At 43.9% G+C, this 16,693-nt stretch overlaps 1 protein-coding gene across 1 annotated transcript; it reads left to right on the top strand.

Annotated features, from left to right (window-relative positions):
- Positions 1–417: 417 nt before the first annotated feature.
- Positions 418–16,686, top strand: jph3a (junctophilin 3a). Its single transcript, XM_005746656.1, has 5 exons — positions 418–1,818; positions 8,768–9,548; positions 10,264–10,388; positions 11,496–12,745; positions 14,869–16,686. Exons 1-5 carry the CDS (start codon positions 1,437–1,439, stop codon positions 14,947–14,949), a joined length of 2,619 nt encoding a protein of 872 aa, XP_005746713.1. The 5' UTR covers positions 418–1,436; the 3' UTR covers positions 14,950–16,686.
- The last annotated feature ends 7 nt before the right edge of the window (positions 16,687–16,693 follow it).

Genomic DNA, 16,693 nt, shown 5'->3' with positions numbered 1-16,693 from the left:
TAACAATACATTTACTGGATAACTAATCTACAAATGTAGACGTCTGGTTTTCCAGTTCATACCACAGCGACACTTATTTTCAGGCCTTGTTGGCATTTAAGGAGGTCGCTCTGGGTCTGTGTGGTGTCCACTCGAGTGAAAGCTACATTGCACTGGTTTGCTTTTGAGATGAAAATGAAAAAAACAACAACAACAATTAAGGAGCACACAAACCTCGAGGAAAACAGACTGCTGACTGACCAGGTGTCTGGGAGGAGGATGAGTGTCACAGGGAGAGAGCGAGAGAGAAATGAGGCTGGATAATTAGGAAAAGCAGGCGGTATTCCCACAGGGAAATAGCAGCAAACTCTGCACATGCAGTTATTCGCACCATCCCTCTGTCTCTTTAAGAGCTCCGAGAAGGAGTGTGTGTTCGCTGTGTGTGCGTGTGCGTGGGGGAGGGGTATTGGCTGGGGTGGAACAGTCCTGTAATGAGCAGATTTTAGAGAGAGAGAGAGCAAAAAACAAGAGAGGACAGATGACTTGGTGGAATCGGGATATTACAACAACAATCCAGATTTAGGTGAGCGCTGGCATGGAGAAGACAAAGGGGAAAGGACAGGAATAATATCCGCCTCTGATTTTTGCATCCCTCATCTTCACTGGAGAGAGTCGCCTGGATCCCGGCCGAGCAGAGGAGAGGAAAAGGGGGAAGAAGAGCCGGGGAGATATTGACACTGCTTTATGTCCGCCAAGGCGTGTGTGCAGGGCTGAGTCCGTTTGATTGCTATGGATGTGTGTCTCTGAGCGTTAGCCTGGATTGCCTGTATCCAGGCCATGCTATAGAAAAATATCTTCAACTCCTCCAGTTTTTTTAAACATGGCGTATGAGTGCATCAGTATCCCTGTCCTGTATCCATCCCTGTGAGCTGGTGATGCAGGGATGTGAGGATGCTCTAATGTGTAATTGAGCCAAGCTCGCTCACTTGCTGCCACCGCCGCCACTCTGTGGGCCTGCGGGACTGCTGGAAAAGCCTAGGCCTCGCTTGTCTGGAGCGCCCTGCTGCACGGCCGAGGCGAAGGGCCTGTGAGGTTGCGTGGTGAGCAGGAAGGTGGAGGAGGAAGTGGAGGAGGAGGATGAGAAGCACTCTGAGCCCGCATGCCCATGGGAAGCAGCATGCACGGCAGCTGTGTACGTCACTCCAGACCCATCGCTGAGGCTCGGATTGCTTCTCCGTCATGAGGCAATGCTCCGTGGGCCCTGTCCTGCTGTTTCTAAAACACCCAGCTAGCGTTCCACATACTAAACTAAGCGGAGAGGAAGTTCGAGGCCCTGAACCTGTATGCTACCTGATTTAAACGAGGCCTCCACCCTCCTTGCTCCTTCTGAGTGAAACAGGCCCTTGTTTTTTTCTTTTTCTTGACGTTCTAAGGATTTGCCTAAACCTGTTTCATGCATGTCCACTGGAGGCAGGTTTGACTTTGATGACGGGGGGTCGTACTGCGGGGGGTGGGAGCAGGGTAAGGCCCATGGCCGAGGTGTCTGCACAGGACCCCAGGGTCAGGGTGAGTACGCTGGGGCCTGGAGTCACGGCTTCGAGGTCCTGGGCGTGTACACGTGGCCAAGTGGGAACAGCTATAAGGGCACCTGGGCACAGGGCAAGCGGCATGGCATCGGAGTGGAGACCAAGGGTCGCTGGGAATACAGAGGAGAGTGGACGCAGGGGTTCAAAGGTCGATATGGGCAGCTGGAGAGCACGGCCAGCGGGGCCCGGTACGAGGGGACATGGAGCAATGGGTTGCAGGATGGATATGGCACTGAAACCTATTCTGACGGAGGTAAGGAAGCTAAGAGCAGCTTATATCTACACAGATTTTCAGACCAGGTTAAAGAGCAGCTTGGTCCACTTTAGCTTCTCTGAATAAAACATTCCAGCTTGTTCCACAAACTAATTTTCAAGCTGCAAGTGGAGCAGCTTGCTTACGTTTTCATCTGCTTAGCTCCACTTTATCACATCTCCAATGTAGGTCACATAAATAACGTGTGGCTCACATCTATGAACACAGACAGGTTACTAAAGACTCCTACTGGGCACCACAGCAGAGGCCTAGGTGTTAAAAGGCAATATTTAGGATAATGTGCAATTGTAAAGTATTGATAGTGTACAGTGTGAGCGCAAAGCAGTGCAACGGTACAGCTGTACTCACAAGTTTACTTCCACTCATCATGGGCTCAAATTTCATGGTAAGTTGTGGCTTTTAATGATTTCTTCAAACTCTCCTTTTTCCTCGATTAAACACATTTTTAATGACTTAAAAAAACAAGATTAGGGTTCACAAGTTTAGTTATTTTGGAATTTCTCCAATCCACACAAAGTGACAAATACACTTCCACTAATATTTAGTTTAATGTCCCTTAGCAAATTGTACTTTGCAAAATCGGTAGCATTCATTTAAATTAGTTGTTTTTCTGGCACAGACCTGGCTTTCAAACACTGTCCTCGCTGAGATTGATCCTGTAGGAAGGCCATTCATGAAGCTTCCAAAACCAGTTTTCATGTTTGTTTGTGATCAGTGTCTTGTTGGAACTCCCAATTGTTTTGACTGCCAAGTTGCTGATTTGAGATGAAGTTGTTTGGTAATTCTCCTTTTCTGTTATTGTTCTATCTGCCCCGGAGCATGATGTTACCACCACCATGCTTGACAGTTGGTACAATTTTCTTAGGTTTGAAAGCCTCGCCTTTACAAACATGGCTCCTGTCAATGTGACCAAATGAAAGTGGCTTCAGTGTGAACAGGAACTCTGGTGTTTCAGCAGCTTCCAGTTCATGGTAGGCTTGAGCCTTGGTGGTTCCTGGGTTAGCCTTTCAGAATCCCAAAGCCCCAACCTGAACTCTATTGAAAATTTTCGGACTATGTTTGAAAACTGGGTCCTTGCCAGGAAACCAACCACTTGAAACGAACCCTATTAATTCGGCCAAGAAGAGCAGTCAGATATCCAGTCAGAATTGCGCCAGGAGCTTGTTGATGGTTATCAAAAGCATCTGACTGAGGTGCAACTTGCTGAGGGACATTCAAACAATTATTAGTGGGGGTATATGTATTTATTTGAACCTATGTAGATTAGAGCAAACCCAAAAGAAATTCAAAGTCGTGCACCCATTTTTTTAAATTTTTGATCATTAAAGACGTGCATTCATTCCAAGTGGGGAAAGCATGGTTCAAACAAATCATTGAAAAAGTTACCATGACATTTACGCCCATGATGAGACAAAGTTCTGACCACAACTGTATGACACAGAGAAATCACTACAGAGGGAAATGAAACAATTACAAAGAGACGCTAAAGAGCTGCAAAAAGAAATATACAAAGTAAATTGACCACAGCGAGACACTAAATGATCAAAACAAAACAAAAAATCCACTGGGAAATGAAAATCGGTAAAACAGTGACTCCTACCTACAAAGACACACGAAACCCCCAAAAATCCACAGAGACACAACTTGAAAACAAGGAGACACAAATTGACTTCAAAATGATACAAGGCAGCTACAAAAAGATATAAATTGACTACATAGTGGTGAAAATTGACCTCAAAGAAAAATTTAATCAGTATAAGGAGAAACAAGCTGACTACAACAACCCCCCACACAAACACAGAGAATATGAAGAGACAACCAAGAGCCATAAAGTGAGCACTTTTAAAAATGTTTCATCAAGAGATTTTAAAAAATTACTGTGAAAGACCTAAAATGTCAAAATAATGTACAAAAATGTGCAAAAGGACTAAAGAGGACAGAGGACACCAGAAGATATTGTGCTGACTGTCTGCCGGGCTCGCGCTGTGTGGAGGCTCTCCTGAGCAGCCTTTCTCTGAGATTTTAAGAGAACACAAACAGGCTTTAAAAACAGGACACCTCTAATATTAGAAATTAAGCCATTTTGAGTCGTGACTCCTGTTTAGACACACAGACTTATCAAAACACACCTTCACCCCTCTCCCCAGTGCCATGAAAGTCTCCATGGAAACATTGATACAGCAGGTCAACGTGTCACAAGAGACCAGCTCGCACGGCTCTCCTGCTCTGATTGGCTCGCTGCCGCTGTCATTTCCCTTTATTTCTGACTTTGGGGGGTTGTAATGTAGGCCGTTTGATCACCGATGGTAGCCCGCCTCCGAGCACCCAGATGATGGAGCGAGAGGTCAGTGAGCGATGCAGGTGGAATAAAAGCACTGCGTGTGTGCGCGTGCGGGCTGAAGGTGGAGATTGTTTACCGGGAGGCGGTGGATCGTTTTTTTTACCGACTCCCTGCGCGAGTGTGAAGGCTGCACGGGTTCATACGCCCTATTTTAACTGAAAAAGACTGCGTCACGCGACAGCTCTGCTCCTCTCTTCCGCTCACGTGGGAGACCACCGACAGATGAATATAGCACGCGCGAGCTGACACATTTTCCACAACCCAATAAATGTGCAGGTTTTCTCCATCAAAGACCCCCGCCCCCCAAATAAGACACAAACATGAGAGAGGTTTACTGACAGAGCTGCCAACAGAGCAAGTGCTCATTAAAAACCATAACAGCCGCATTTGGCGTCCATAGCAGGCCACGAGCAGCCTCGTGCAAAAGCCGTCCTGTCCTGTTTCAGCACCGCGGACAGCTCCGATACTGAAATCCTTAAAAACCTCACGAAGAGCTCAGAGCTGAGCGGAAACAGCGTCAGAGCAGCGGGACACATGTACTCTGGAACAAAATAAAGATTTAAGACTGCGTGTGGCATTTGGGTGTTTGAAGACATGAGAATTCTCGTGGTCATAACCGAACTCCTCTCTGGGTGTGTTTACTTGAGTAAACTTGTTGTGTATGCACAGCGTTTTGCTCGCTTCATAATCAGAGAAAATGTTTTTTAATTTTTTTTTTCAACATTTGTCACACTAACACATGAAAATAATCTGACACCAACAAGCACAACAATCGTACTATAAAATATTCAATAACATAGACATATTGGGTTTGTTTTTTTCAGTAACAATGCACAGCAACTTAACTGATTATGAAGCATTAATACTGTAACTACTAGCTTTTTTCATCTATATATCTATCCATAGCAAGTCTATCACACTGGACACTGGGCTGCTCTGCTAACATCAAAGGAAAATAAATGATGTGATGCTCATGGTAGTTGGGTTACTCATGTGTCTCTCCACACATTTAAGGCTAGATTCACAGCGTGTGGTATCCCTCAGCGTCCCCACTGATCTGGAGCCCAAAGCAGTTGTTTGCTTTGCCTAGTGGCAAGCAGCACCTTTTGTATTTTAAAAGCAAATAGGTTAAAAAATGCTGCCCTCTAATCTATTGAGCAGAACCGAGTTCAGCCTATTGGTGGAGCTCTCCTCAGCAGTCCCAGTTTCTTATGTGGTCCCTTAGGAAAATTAATGGTCCTCCCTTGTCTTTGCCAATAGTGGAAATCAATGTTTTGTTTATGTATTGATTTTTGTTTCTTTCATTTTCATTTCACCTAGTTTGAATGAACAAACCCAATATTGGGGGGTTGATATTATTCTAAGAGCAGCTTCTAAGTGCATGTTAGTACCCATATTGGGTGCTAACTCACTCATTGTCACTGGGACATCTATGGCACTGACACAGGCCTATTCTGGAAATGAGCAACAGCTTTCTAGACATGGAAACAGCCAGCTAAAAGCACAGATAGAAAGACCCGGAGACTATTGGTAAATGGCCTGTAAATGGCCTGTATTTGTATAGTGCTTTTCTAGTCCCTAAGGACCCCAAAGCGCTTTACACAACCAGTCATCCACCCATTCACACACACATCTACACACTGGTGATAGCAAGCTACATTGTAGCCACAGCCACCCTGGGGCGCACTGACAGAGGCGAGGCTGCCGGACACTGGCGCCACCACCAGTAGGCAACATCTGACCACCACCAGTAGGCAACGGGTGAAGTGTCTTGCCCAAGGACACAACGACCGAGACTGTCCGAGCCGGGGCTCGAACCAGCAACCTTCCGATTACAACTCTTGAGCCACGATCGACTCAAGATTGGCCGTATAGAAATGAAATGGACAAAGTCATGTGACCAGACATCACAGACTGATTAGCGACGTCTCATTATGAAGCCCTGAGCTGACCGTTTTCACCACTGCTGTCTTGGTGTTGTGAAGCCAGATGTGATGAGTAAGGAGTAGATGTGACTGCGAAGCAACTTGTGATTGGCAGGTCAGCAGCTAATGAGCATACTCTGGATACCTACCCTCCTTTCTAACTCTAATAATGACCAGAATTTATGAAATGAACTTCATGTGTGCCACGTGGCATGTTTACGTCAGACATTAAATAGAGTTTCTAAACCAAGAGTTAATGAGCCGTTGGTGCAGATAGTGTTTTTGAAGAGAGGACCCAAAAGCAGACACTTGAAGACAGAACTTGATCTTAACAAAAGGCAGGTTGTTTATTAAAGATAGAAGATCAGACAAGGATAGAAAATAAAAGACAAAAGGCAATGAAGGCATATGCTAGACTGGGAAAACCTACTAAGGACAAGACACGTGGAGGAAAGTGAACTGAAGTTCCGGCAAAGGACAAAGGGGAAGTGATGCAATAAATACACAGACCGCTGATTATGAAAGTGGAGAGAGCCGCGAAACTCAAGTGGAACAAATTCAACACAGAGACAAGGGAAGCAAAACTAAACACAAGCACATGACACAAGGACTATCAAAATAAGACAGGAAACACACTGACACTGACAAGCACTCAAGGATTGGTCAGGCTGAATTAATCAGCCACTCTAAAAACTGAATCTCGACTCTTTTTTTTCAGTTTTGGACTACTGTGTGTAGAAAACAGGTGACCTGAAGATACATCTTTAATTTTTCTTTCACACTCAGAATAATCAATCCTTAAAATTCACTACTTGCAGTCTTGGTTGTGGCTGGCTTGCTAGGTTGATGACTTTAGCCGTGATCAGAAGCAGCTGGAGCAGTACCTACTAAACCCAATCTGCAACAGAGAAGAACAGACAGCTATTAAAAAGCTGACTGCAACTTAAACCTCTCCAGCTTTATAATCAGGAATGAGTCCTACTGTAAGTGAAACTAACACGCTGGTAAGTTTCCTTCCCAGAAACATGAAACTTTAGATTTACTTCACCCTTTGCTCTGATCACCTCAGGGATTTGAGGAGAGGATGCTGACCTCTCCTTAGAGCAGACCTGCTTTGGTTGGAGACTGCTCTCAGGAGTTTGCCTTCTTCCAGGAGGTCTGGACATCAACTGGAGCTGATTTTTTGTTCTTGGTGTAGACAGAGAGGAGCATAGTGAGAGAGGAGGCTTGACATATATAAACCTTTATGGCTGATTTCAGAGCAACAGCAACCCCCTCGTTGTATCATAATATGCTGGCATGTCTTCTGCTCACCTCCTCCACCTAAATTGCCAAATCCTCAACAGCTCAGGCATAAAGATTCCTCCACTACAGCTTTTCCTGTTTTTACAGAGTACATATGTGTATTTTCTGCAGACTGGGAGAAGCCAAAAAACAAGTGTTATTTATGGTTTATTTCAAGTGTTTCTATTATTTTAATGCCATTTCACTTTGCTTCAAGTTAGCACTGCTGTGTTTTAAAGATTTTATTCTTGGCAGCGTGTAGTTTTCACACAAAGATGCACAAACACATCACATATTAGATCGGATGCTGAGCAGCCTCCTCACATTATGGAATATTTTCTACACTTCCATCCACATGAGGCAGGGATGGCATTTTTAGACTGACATACAGATGCAAATTAGTATGCAAAGCTCTGGTGTGCTCACAGTGAGTCCAGACACATCTTTGTCAAGCTTTAATTTTATGGCAGATTTATTTGTACCTTGTTGAAAACGTTCATAAACAGTCAACACAGAAACTAAATATATGTGGCATTTCTCAGAAGTGTCAGTGTTGTCATACACGTCACCAGGACTTTTCCTGTTTCAGAATGAAAGACGTTAGTTGCCATTTCTGACAGACAGCTGTGCATTTTCCTGTTGCATTTCTGACTACTTGCTGACAAAAATTAGCAAAATGCTTGGGTAAAAACCCCAATCAATTAAACTGCGACTGCATTCTTTCTAATACCCAGTGGAGGGAAACTACCTTTCCCTTTGACCTTTAACATGACTTTATAGTTTCATCCACTGGTTTCAGGTCATGCTAAACACTGAGCTGTGAGACAGAGCTGGGTGTTATACCGTGTCCTCACTTTTAGCCTCAAGTGCTAACACATGTGAATCGGCCTTAAACACAGAACAACGTTACCTATGAGGCTGATGCACGAGGCGACTGGCTGATTACATTTGAAGGGAATTTGCTTAAATTAACTTAACTCCTAACCCTGTGCTATGTGAGTATGTGAAGTTTGGGGTTTGACATCTTCTGAAAACTTGGCAGTTTGACAATTTAGAAGTGGACGGGAGCCCTCTGACCAGTTCTCAGTAATCCATCCTGTTGTGCCTGAAATTAGCCCTGCACACCAACTTTGCTACTCAGTGAGCACTTTGAGTTTGCAAAGACCTTCCACTGAGTAATGCAAAGACCATTTTGGCAATTACTGTATAACAGTTAGCATACATTAGTGTATTCCTCATGCATGCTACTCTCCTGTTTGGTCCATTGAGAATTCAATTAATGATCTAACTAATGAATGAATTTACACATAGATATTTGGACACTCAAATAAAATGCAGTTCTTATGTCTGACTCGTGCTGTGTCTGTCTGTCTTTCAGGAACCTACCAAGGCCAGTGGCTGGGAGGGATGCGCCACGGCTATGGTGTGCGACAGAGTGTGCCGTACGGCATGGCAGCTGTCATCCTCTTCCCTCTGCGAACATCTATAAACTCTCTCCGCTCTGAGCACAGCCATGGCCCTCCTGCTGTGCTGGAGGATGGCACTGCCACCACGCCTACAGATGGGGTGGTGGCCGGACTGGCTGGGAGCCCAGTGGGCCGGGGTGGGTTTGCTCTTGTGGCACCGAGTGAGGCCGAACGGCAGAGGAAGAGAAAAGGCCGCTTTCGGCAGTCTATCCTAAGTGGCCTGAAGCTTCGGCGCTCTGAGTCCAAAAGTTCTCTAGCCAGTCAGCTCAGCAAGCAGAGCTCCTTCTGCAGCGAGGCCGGCATGAGCACCGTCAGCTCTGCTGCATCTGACATCCACTCCAACACCAGTGAGAGTGAACAGGGCGCTCCTGTGGATGCCACTGTCACTGAGATGTATGCTGGAGAGTGGAGGAGTGACCAGAGAGCTGGCTGGGGCGTGAGCAGGCGCTCAGATGGCCTGCATTATGCAGGCGAATGGGCGGGCAACAAGAGGCATGGATATGGCTGCACCACCTTCCCCGATGGCACCAAGGAGGAGGGAAAATACAAGCAGAATGTGCTGGTGAGCGGAAAACGCAAGAACCTGATCCCCCTGAGGGCCAGTAAAATCCGAGAGAAGGTGGACCGAGCTGTGGAAGCTGCGGAGAAGGCCGCGGACATCGCCAAGCAGAAAGCAGAGATTGCTGTGTCGAGGTTAGATTTTCCAGTATTCTGGTCACCGCCTCGTAGGAATAATTTGAACGTATCTCGTTAGATAGAGCTGGTGACACACCTCTGCGCACCCAGCAAGATTAAGCAACATTAAATCCTCTGAAGTCTAAGACATCACTGGTGACGACCCTCGGTCCAAAGCCTAATCGTCGCCCTTTGTTTGACAAAACTAGCTTTTTTGGAGAAATCATTTTTGATGAGTGTCAGTGTGTTGTACAATAATCATTGTCTTTGTCCCCTGATTACCGGGGGATGATTTCTTTTAAATGAGCTAGCGTTAGACCTCACAAATTTGGGATTCAAATCTGGTCAAATACCTTCCCCAGAGATAAATAAAAGAACAAGTGATATATTACAAACTATGGTGTGGTTTGCATTACTAACCAATTATCTGTTCCTGTGTGGTGGGGTAGTGCTTTATATTGTCTATATTGTTTCATAGGGAGCCACAGCACATATTTAGCCCTTCAAAGGCTAATCAAGCTACGTTTTTTTAAGTGCAAACTTTTTGAGAGACAGTCATGCATTCTTTTCGATAAAACATATTTTTTGCTGTCTCGTATGAAAGTTTCACTTAGATATTACAAATACCTGGATATTGTTTAGGAGAACATTTTTATTACTTCATAGATACAAAGTAATTTTTCTTAAAATACACACACGTTTTGATTTCGCTGTTTCTGCCTGTTCTGTTCAGGATGAGCCACGCTCGTGGGAAGGCAGAGGCTGCAGAAGGTGTGGCGCAGAAAGCCACGGAGGAGTGTCGACTGGCTCGGATAGCTGCCAAAGAGCTTTCACCCTCCTTTCACATCTATGGCAATGGTTAGTAGGTGCACAAGTGTCAGTACATTAAATGTAACAAATGTAGCAAAGCACTATGTGCGAATCAGTCTGTTTACCATTTACCAAAACTAACCAACACGGTCTGCAGCAAGTAACAGGTAGCTAGATGATGTTAGCTTAAGCTAATTTCACACTTTACATGTTCTTGTTATGATCCTGCTTTCACAAATGAGTTATATGATATGTAGCATGCATAAATAAGAGCTAAATGCTAACTAGCTTAGCTTAGATGAGTGGCCTCCCCCATCTGATGGACGACTGGTTTCTGAGGCCCTGTTGTGAAGCCGCAAAATGAGTGTTTCTCAATATGACCGGTATGACGTCAGATGTGTGCCTGTGCTCACGGAGGTCAAGACAGAAAGACATTTTTCCACAGACCTCTATAGAACTGGAAACCATAAAAAACGCAATTTTAGCATTGCAAAAGGAAAGAAGAAAAAAAGCAGTTTTTTGTAGTAAATGCTGTAAATGAATTTGGCAAATTATGCAGTCAATTAATGGTAGAAATTGACTGCTTAGATATTATGTATATGGTATATTTTATCTCAATTTTAAAGCCATAAACAAACTATTTGTTTATGGAGGCAAAAGAATTAACCTATAAAGATAAAACAAAGGTATAACAACCTTTCTATTTGTTTTTTGCCTTCAGGCTTTTCTCTTAGCTTCACTGATTCTATAGTACTCTGTATTTTTTAGATTTTCCACAGAAATTTGTTTGAGATAATTATGATTCATAGCTAAAGGATTACAATGCACTAATTTTCTTAAAATCTACATGCAAAAGTACGCCTACTGGAACCTTTACAGATTAATAAAGTAAGTGTGAATTTGCTTTTAAGCGTAGGCCCAGTGTTACACACATTTTAATCTCATAATAAACTACAAAGGATTAGCCTGTAAGAATTCAAATTAAATCAAGTATATTCACTTTCATAATCCTCTCTAAGCTGGCAGCACGAGGCTCCGTTTGTTTGCAGCTCTTCTCCTCCTTTTGTGTGCCGATGACACTCAAACATACTCGCGCTGTAGGCTTTGCTCTGAGTGCCAAATCACCTCACTGGTGCTGTTCTCCTGTTTTCATAGGGCTCGAATGTCAGCGGCCCAAACACCAGGGCACCAAGGACAAAGACCATGAGGTCATCTCCACAGGAACAGACAGTCCAGAGCTGTGCACTCCTGACACCACGCCACCTGTGATAACACCTGATCTCAGCCCCGTGCTGAGCGTACCCACCTCACCTCCCCACAGTCCACTCAAACACACCCATCGCCCGAGGAATGCTTGCTTCATGCGCCAGAGCGCCGTGGACGATCAGGGCGGGGCTGAGATCCAGGTGCTGGTAGAAGGGCGGGGGGTGGATCTGCCGAGGGGCGGGGCTAACAATTGGAGCGACGACATGTATCCGGATCGAGCGTGTAGCAGTCGCTCCACTACGCCCTCCCTTCTGGAAGAGCAGGAGGGACAACTAAATGGCCACGAACAAGCCCCTTTGTCCAACCACAAGCCACGGGAGAAATCCATTTCCAATCACAAGCCCCGGGACCACGCTTCCTCCTACAGAGCCTGGGAGCATTCCTTGTCCAACCAAAAGCTCTCCAAGCACGCCTCTTCCAATCACAAGTCAAGAGACTACTCATCGTCCAATCACAAAACATGGGATCATTCGTCCACCAATCACAAAACCTGCGAGCATGCCTCTTCCAACTACAAGCCACAGGTGCACATTTTATCCAATCACAAGGCCTTGGATCACAACATGTCCAATCACAAGACTTCTGAGCATGCTTCTTCCAATCACAAGCCCCAAGAATATATCTTGTCCAATCACAATGCCAAGGACCACGTCTCTTCTTCTTGTTACAATCCTCGAGAGCATGTCTACTCCAACCACCATCCAAAGCAGCACAACCACTCCAACCACAAGCTTAACGAGCACGCTGTAATCGACCAAAGGCTAGACGGCCACACCGGGGGCTGGACTGCTGAAAGCACCCTTAGGTGGAGCCCCGCCCACTCGCGCCTCTCAGAGCAGGACGAGGAGAAGATGAATGACTATACAGTCGACATGAGGCTGCACTGTCCGGACTCGCAGACTTCTCGGGGGCTGGGACAAGAGTCCCCGGCCCCCAAGAACAACAGGCTGCGATCCAGAAGCCTTCGACCGGTCAGAGAAGGATCCATGGACTCTGTACAGATGCTGGACAACCTGAATGTGGGGGCAGAGCTGGAGGAGTGGCCACTGCACAGGGACCTCACCCTCTCCCCACCTCTAAAGTCTCAGCCCATCACTCTGGAGCAGGAAGGAGAGCAATTCACCCTCAAATCAAACTCAGTGAGTCTGCAGTGCTCTGTCAGGCTAACAGTTCATTTTTTAACACATAATAACATAATGTTTGCTGTTACCACTGTTAACACACTGATAAAAAAAAAAGAAAAAGAGCTGTGTGATAAGACCTACATATTTCAGTTAAATGCAACAAAACTAGTGTAGAGTTAATATTTAAAGGAAGAGCTATGTGTTTACCAAAACTTCACGTTTTAGTCACAGTGCCTCAATGATAAAAATCAAATGATTTTTCAGATTAAAAGACTTTTAGTTCACAAAATGCCAAGATGTATTAGACAGGAAATTTTAAAACAACTCAAGAAAAATCATTTTTCTCAGTGTTAGACGACAGTGGGATATGAAAGTCACTGCTGAATCATCAGCACAGCAGATAAACGTGTGTCTTGAAATTATTAAGAGCATAAAAAGAAGACGATTGGTCTTCCTGAAGTTTTTTGGAGACGTTTCACTTCCTTTCTAGCTTTTCAAGCTCTTAAGACTCGGGGTGACCGAGAACCTGCACAGACGCCTGTGTTGGAAAATATCTATCACTGTGATAAGAATCAAAGGTACGAAACTATCACAATTAACTCCACAATGTTACATTTTCAATTTTTACACTGAACAAAGGAACTTTCAATGGACAGATTACTGATCCAAGAGCTTCCCTAAAACTGCTAACATGTGGTGTTACTGCATGCAGAGATTCAAAAATGCAACAATCGAAAAACAGCATCTCAACAAAAAGGTATAAACTAACCAAAAGATTCCTAAAACAATTATGGAAAGACTCAAAACGAGCACAAAGTGAAACTGAATGCTCGCAGATTCACAAAACAACAAAAGGAGAGCAAACACTACAAAAATGTAAAATAATGAAAAAAAAAACCTCAAAAGGATCTCAAGACTGAAAAATGTCTGAAAACAACTACAAAGATTCTGTATGAAGGCAAAATATGAATACTCTCAAAACCAAAACAAAAAGGGGTAAACCACCTTCAGCTGACTCAGGTTTGTAGCTGTGAGATTAGCTAAGAAACTCCTGGGTCTAGCCTAAAATTTTCCCACTACACAATTCAAAAGTCCATCACCACAAAGGGTCTAAAATGGAACCGAAATCCAGAAGTGCTCTGGTTTTAGAAGTATTTCCTCATTTCTGTTCCCATATAAATGCATTCTTTACACAGTGTCTTCAGTACAAGACTTTCCTGCATCAGTCATGGTGGATGATTGTAAGAATGACACCAAGGAGCCAGAGTCTGTAATGTGTCCACTAGATGACACACTCGTTGTTATTGCCTTCTTATTCCATAGGTAGACGTGGACACGTGTGGGGTGGGCATTATCATGAGGAAGTTGTGTTTACAAAAATCATGAATTTTACATGTAGTTTGCACCAGTGCGGTCTAAGCGTGCCCTGTGATGGGCCAAAGTTGTCTGGTGATCAGTACATAGTTAACTTTGTTAACAAGCCTTAAAATAATCTGCATAACATCAAGTTACCAAGTATTCTTTTTGAGTTTCACAAAAACACTTCGGTATTAGGGTATTACTTTTGTAATTCTTCAAATTTCAGTTTTTTTGGGCGGGGTTTTCTTCTTCCTCTTACAGAGTGCATGCTTACATAAGATAGTTTAGGATGTTAACTTTCAACAGATGTTAGGAAAACCATAAACACAACTAGTTGAAGAATAAGTAACTAAACTTCCTTGTGTTTTGAGTGTATGTAGGGAAAAAAAAGTTAAGTCACTGCGGACTCCTCTGTGGGCTGGCAACAACATGGACCTTCATTTTCACTCCCGAGGCATAATATACTGACGATTGGTCACCTAGTGTAAAATGTTACGCTTTGGGAGTGAGAACGTGCTGTCACTTTATGTCACTCGGACCCAAGCAGACTCACGGACGCAGAAAATATAATCGAGACTCACATCTGTTACGTTATTTTGCCCAGTTATTGTGCAGCCCAACTCTAACCTCTAACCTGTTTGTTGATAGCCTGGTGGGTTACTCAGATGTCCATTGTTAAATCTTGACCAGAGTCTGAGTGTCTGTGTTTGTGTTTCCACTGAGATCGTTGGTGCTGTAACTGGTCTAATTGCTTTTTTCTCTCTTCTCTTGTCTCCTAGGGCTCCAGCTCTATTCTGGTGGTTATGGTCATTTTACTCAATATTGGAGTAGCCATTCTTTTCATTCACTTCTTTATTTAAGCTTATACAGGTATGATCTACTAAGACTTATTGATAACTACGGTATATTATATGATTACTTAATGAGATGGACGTTCTGTCTATTCGACTGGAGCCCGCAGCCCGAGTGAAGGACACAGCAGAGCCTTTCTATTGTTGCTACTGTCTTTTTCACCTCTGTTGAAGCCCATTTCAGTTTCTACAAACACACCATTTCTTTTCAAATGCTTATTTTGACTTTCATTCGATATAACTTCCATAGAACGTCCACATGATAAAAGGCGGTTGAATTAGAGTCACGAGAAAAAAAGAAAATGCAGCTTTAGACGAGCGTGTTGTTTCGGGCTCACGTGCACGGATGCCCGTTGCTGACAGATCAGTGGACTGGAGATGGCACAGGCAGCGTTGCCCATTTTTTAAAATCAGTCTAGAAAAGAATATAGCAACCCATGTTCCTCGTTATCATGAGAAACACACTCAGTCCTAAGCCCCCTTTTGCCTTTGAACCTTTTTCCTTTCCTTCAAATCCATCAGTCTCTATTCGCACTATGCGCTACAGAACTATGCTGCAAGAGTAGATCCATTTTAAAGGGCTCCGTCATTATTCTTTTCTCTTTTTCCCCTCTACTACATAAACACGCAACCATTGCATGAGGCTGTGTGAGATTTTAAAAAGTGCATTTTTCTATCCCTTTAACATCACTGTTCTGTCTTCATTTGTGCGCACTTCATCCTGATGGTCACCTCTCGATTGTCAGACACTTCACATTCAACCAAAATCACAGAGTATGACCAAATCATATTTGATTTGCGAAATCAAATGCCAGCGACCAACACATGCCAAGCCCTCCTGGTCTAATCCGAGAGGAACTTTCTGAATTCATTACAAGTAAAGTGGAACCACATAAACACACGTTTGCGTGCATAATAAACCGAACAAAAAGCAAAAGAAAAAAAACACATTTAACTGCTGACATACTGAGGAGGTATCAGCCTTGCCCCTTTGTACAGCCTTGAGACTGTTATGTTATAATCACTAATTCTAATATATAAGTGTATGTGTCATTATTCTTCAAGTTTGTTACTTTTTGCAGTTTGCAAGACAGAGAGAATGCTGAGTGCCTCGTATTTATTCATTTTGGTTCTCAAATTGATTTAAAAGCCAACCCTAGATCAAACACCCCACACGGGCAGGCTAAGAGGAGACAAATAACCTTGAAAATTAAAAAAAAGCGATCCCCATCCTTCGGCCCTCCACACAATCAGCCCTTCCCTCTTCACCCTGAAATGGCATGCACTGTTTTGTCTCTCTCTCCCAGTCGCCCCTTTTGGACCAGTCGAAAAGGGAAAAATGGGGTTTCTACGGTGTCATTTCCAGAAAACTGGTTTTTTTTTTGAGACCGGATGAGATTTTTGTTTCCAGCATGTTTGTTTAGCCTGCTCAATCTGGTGTCAGTTTGTGAATTTCTCCCTCTTGTCTCTCTTATCCAGCAACACAAGGCTACGTGAGACATGGAGAGCAGTGTAAAATAAACGCTAGCTTTTAACTCTCAGTGGATACTGAAATGTCCCGAGTTTATGAATGATATAAAAGAAACTCTCTGCTACTGTATGTTTTATACTTCGCACCCAGTGGCATCATCATGTTGTGACATCATTGCATGCCCGAGCATGCTCTTTCTTACTCTTTGGTTTATGAGGTTGTTTCAAAGTTAATGTGGAGAAAATAATGAAATGTTTGAAATTAAAGAGCTTGGTGTGGTTA

Source organism: Pundamilia nyererei, unplaced genomic scaffold, assembly GCF_000239375.1.
Source record: "Pundamilia nyererei isolate P.nyererei 1_Seehausen unplaced genomic scaffold, PunNye1.0 scaffold00181, whole genome shotgun sequence".
Classification (NCBI taxonomy): domain Eukaryota; kingdom Metazoa; phylum Chordata; class Actinopteri; order Cichliformes; family Cichlidae; genus Pundamilia; species Pundamilia nyererei.
Note: the sequence above shows the minus strand (reverse complement) of the source record. Positions and strands in the feature narration are given on the sequence as shown.

Bases quoted from the DNA above. Each gene is read 5' to 3' on its own strand.
- jph3a (XM_005746656.1), top strand. From the start codon at position 1,437: ATGTCCACTGGAGGCAGGTTTGACTTTGATGACGGGGGGTCGTACTGC. The intron at 9,549-10,263 runs GTTAGATTTTCC...TGTTCTGTTCAG, and splicing joins GCAGAGATTGCTGTGTCGAG to GATGAGCCACGCTCGTGGGA. The intron at 12,746-14,868 runs GTGAGTCTGCAG...CTTGTCTCCTAG, and splicing joins TCACCCTCAAATCAAACTCA to GGCTCCAGCTCTATTCTGGT.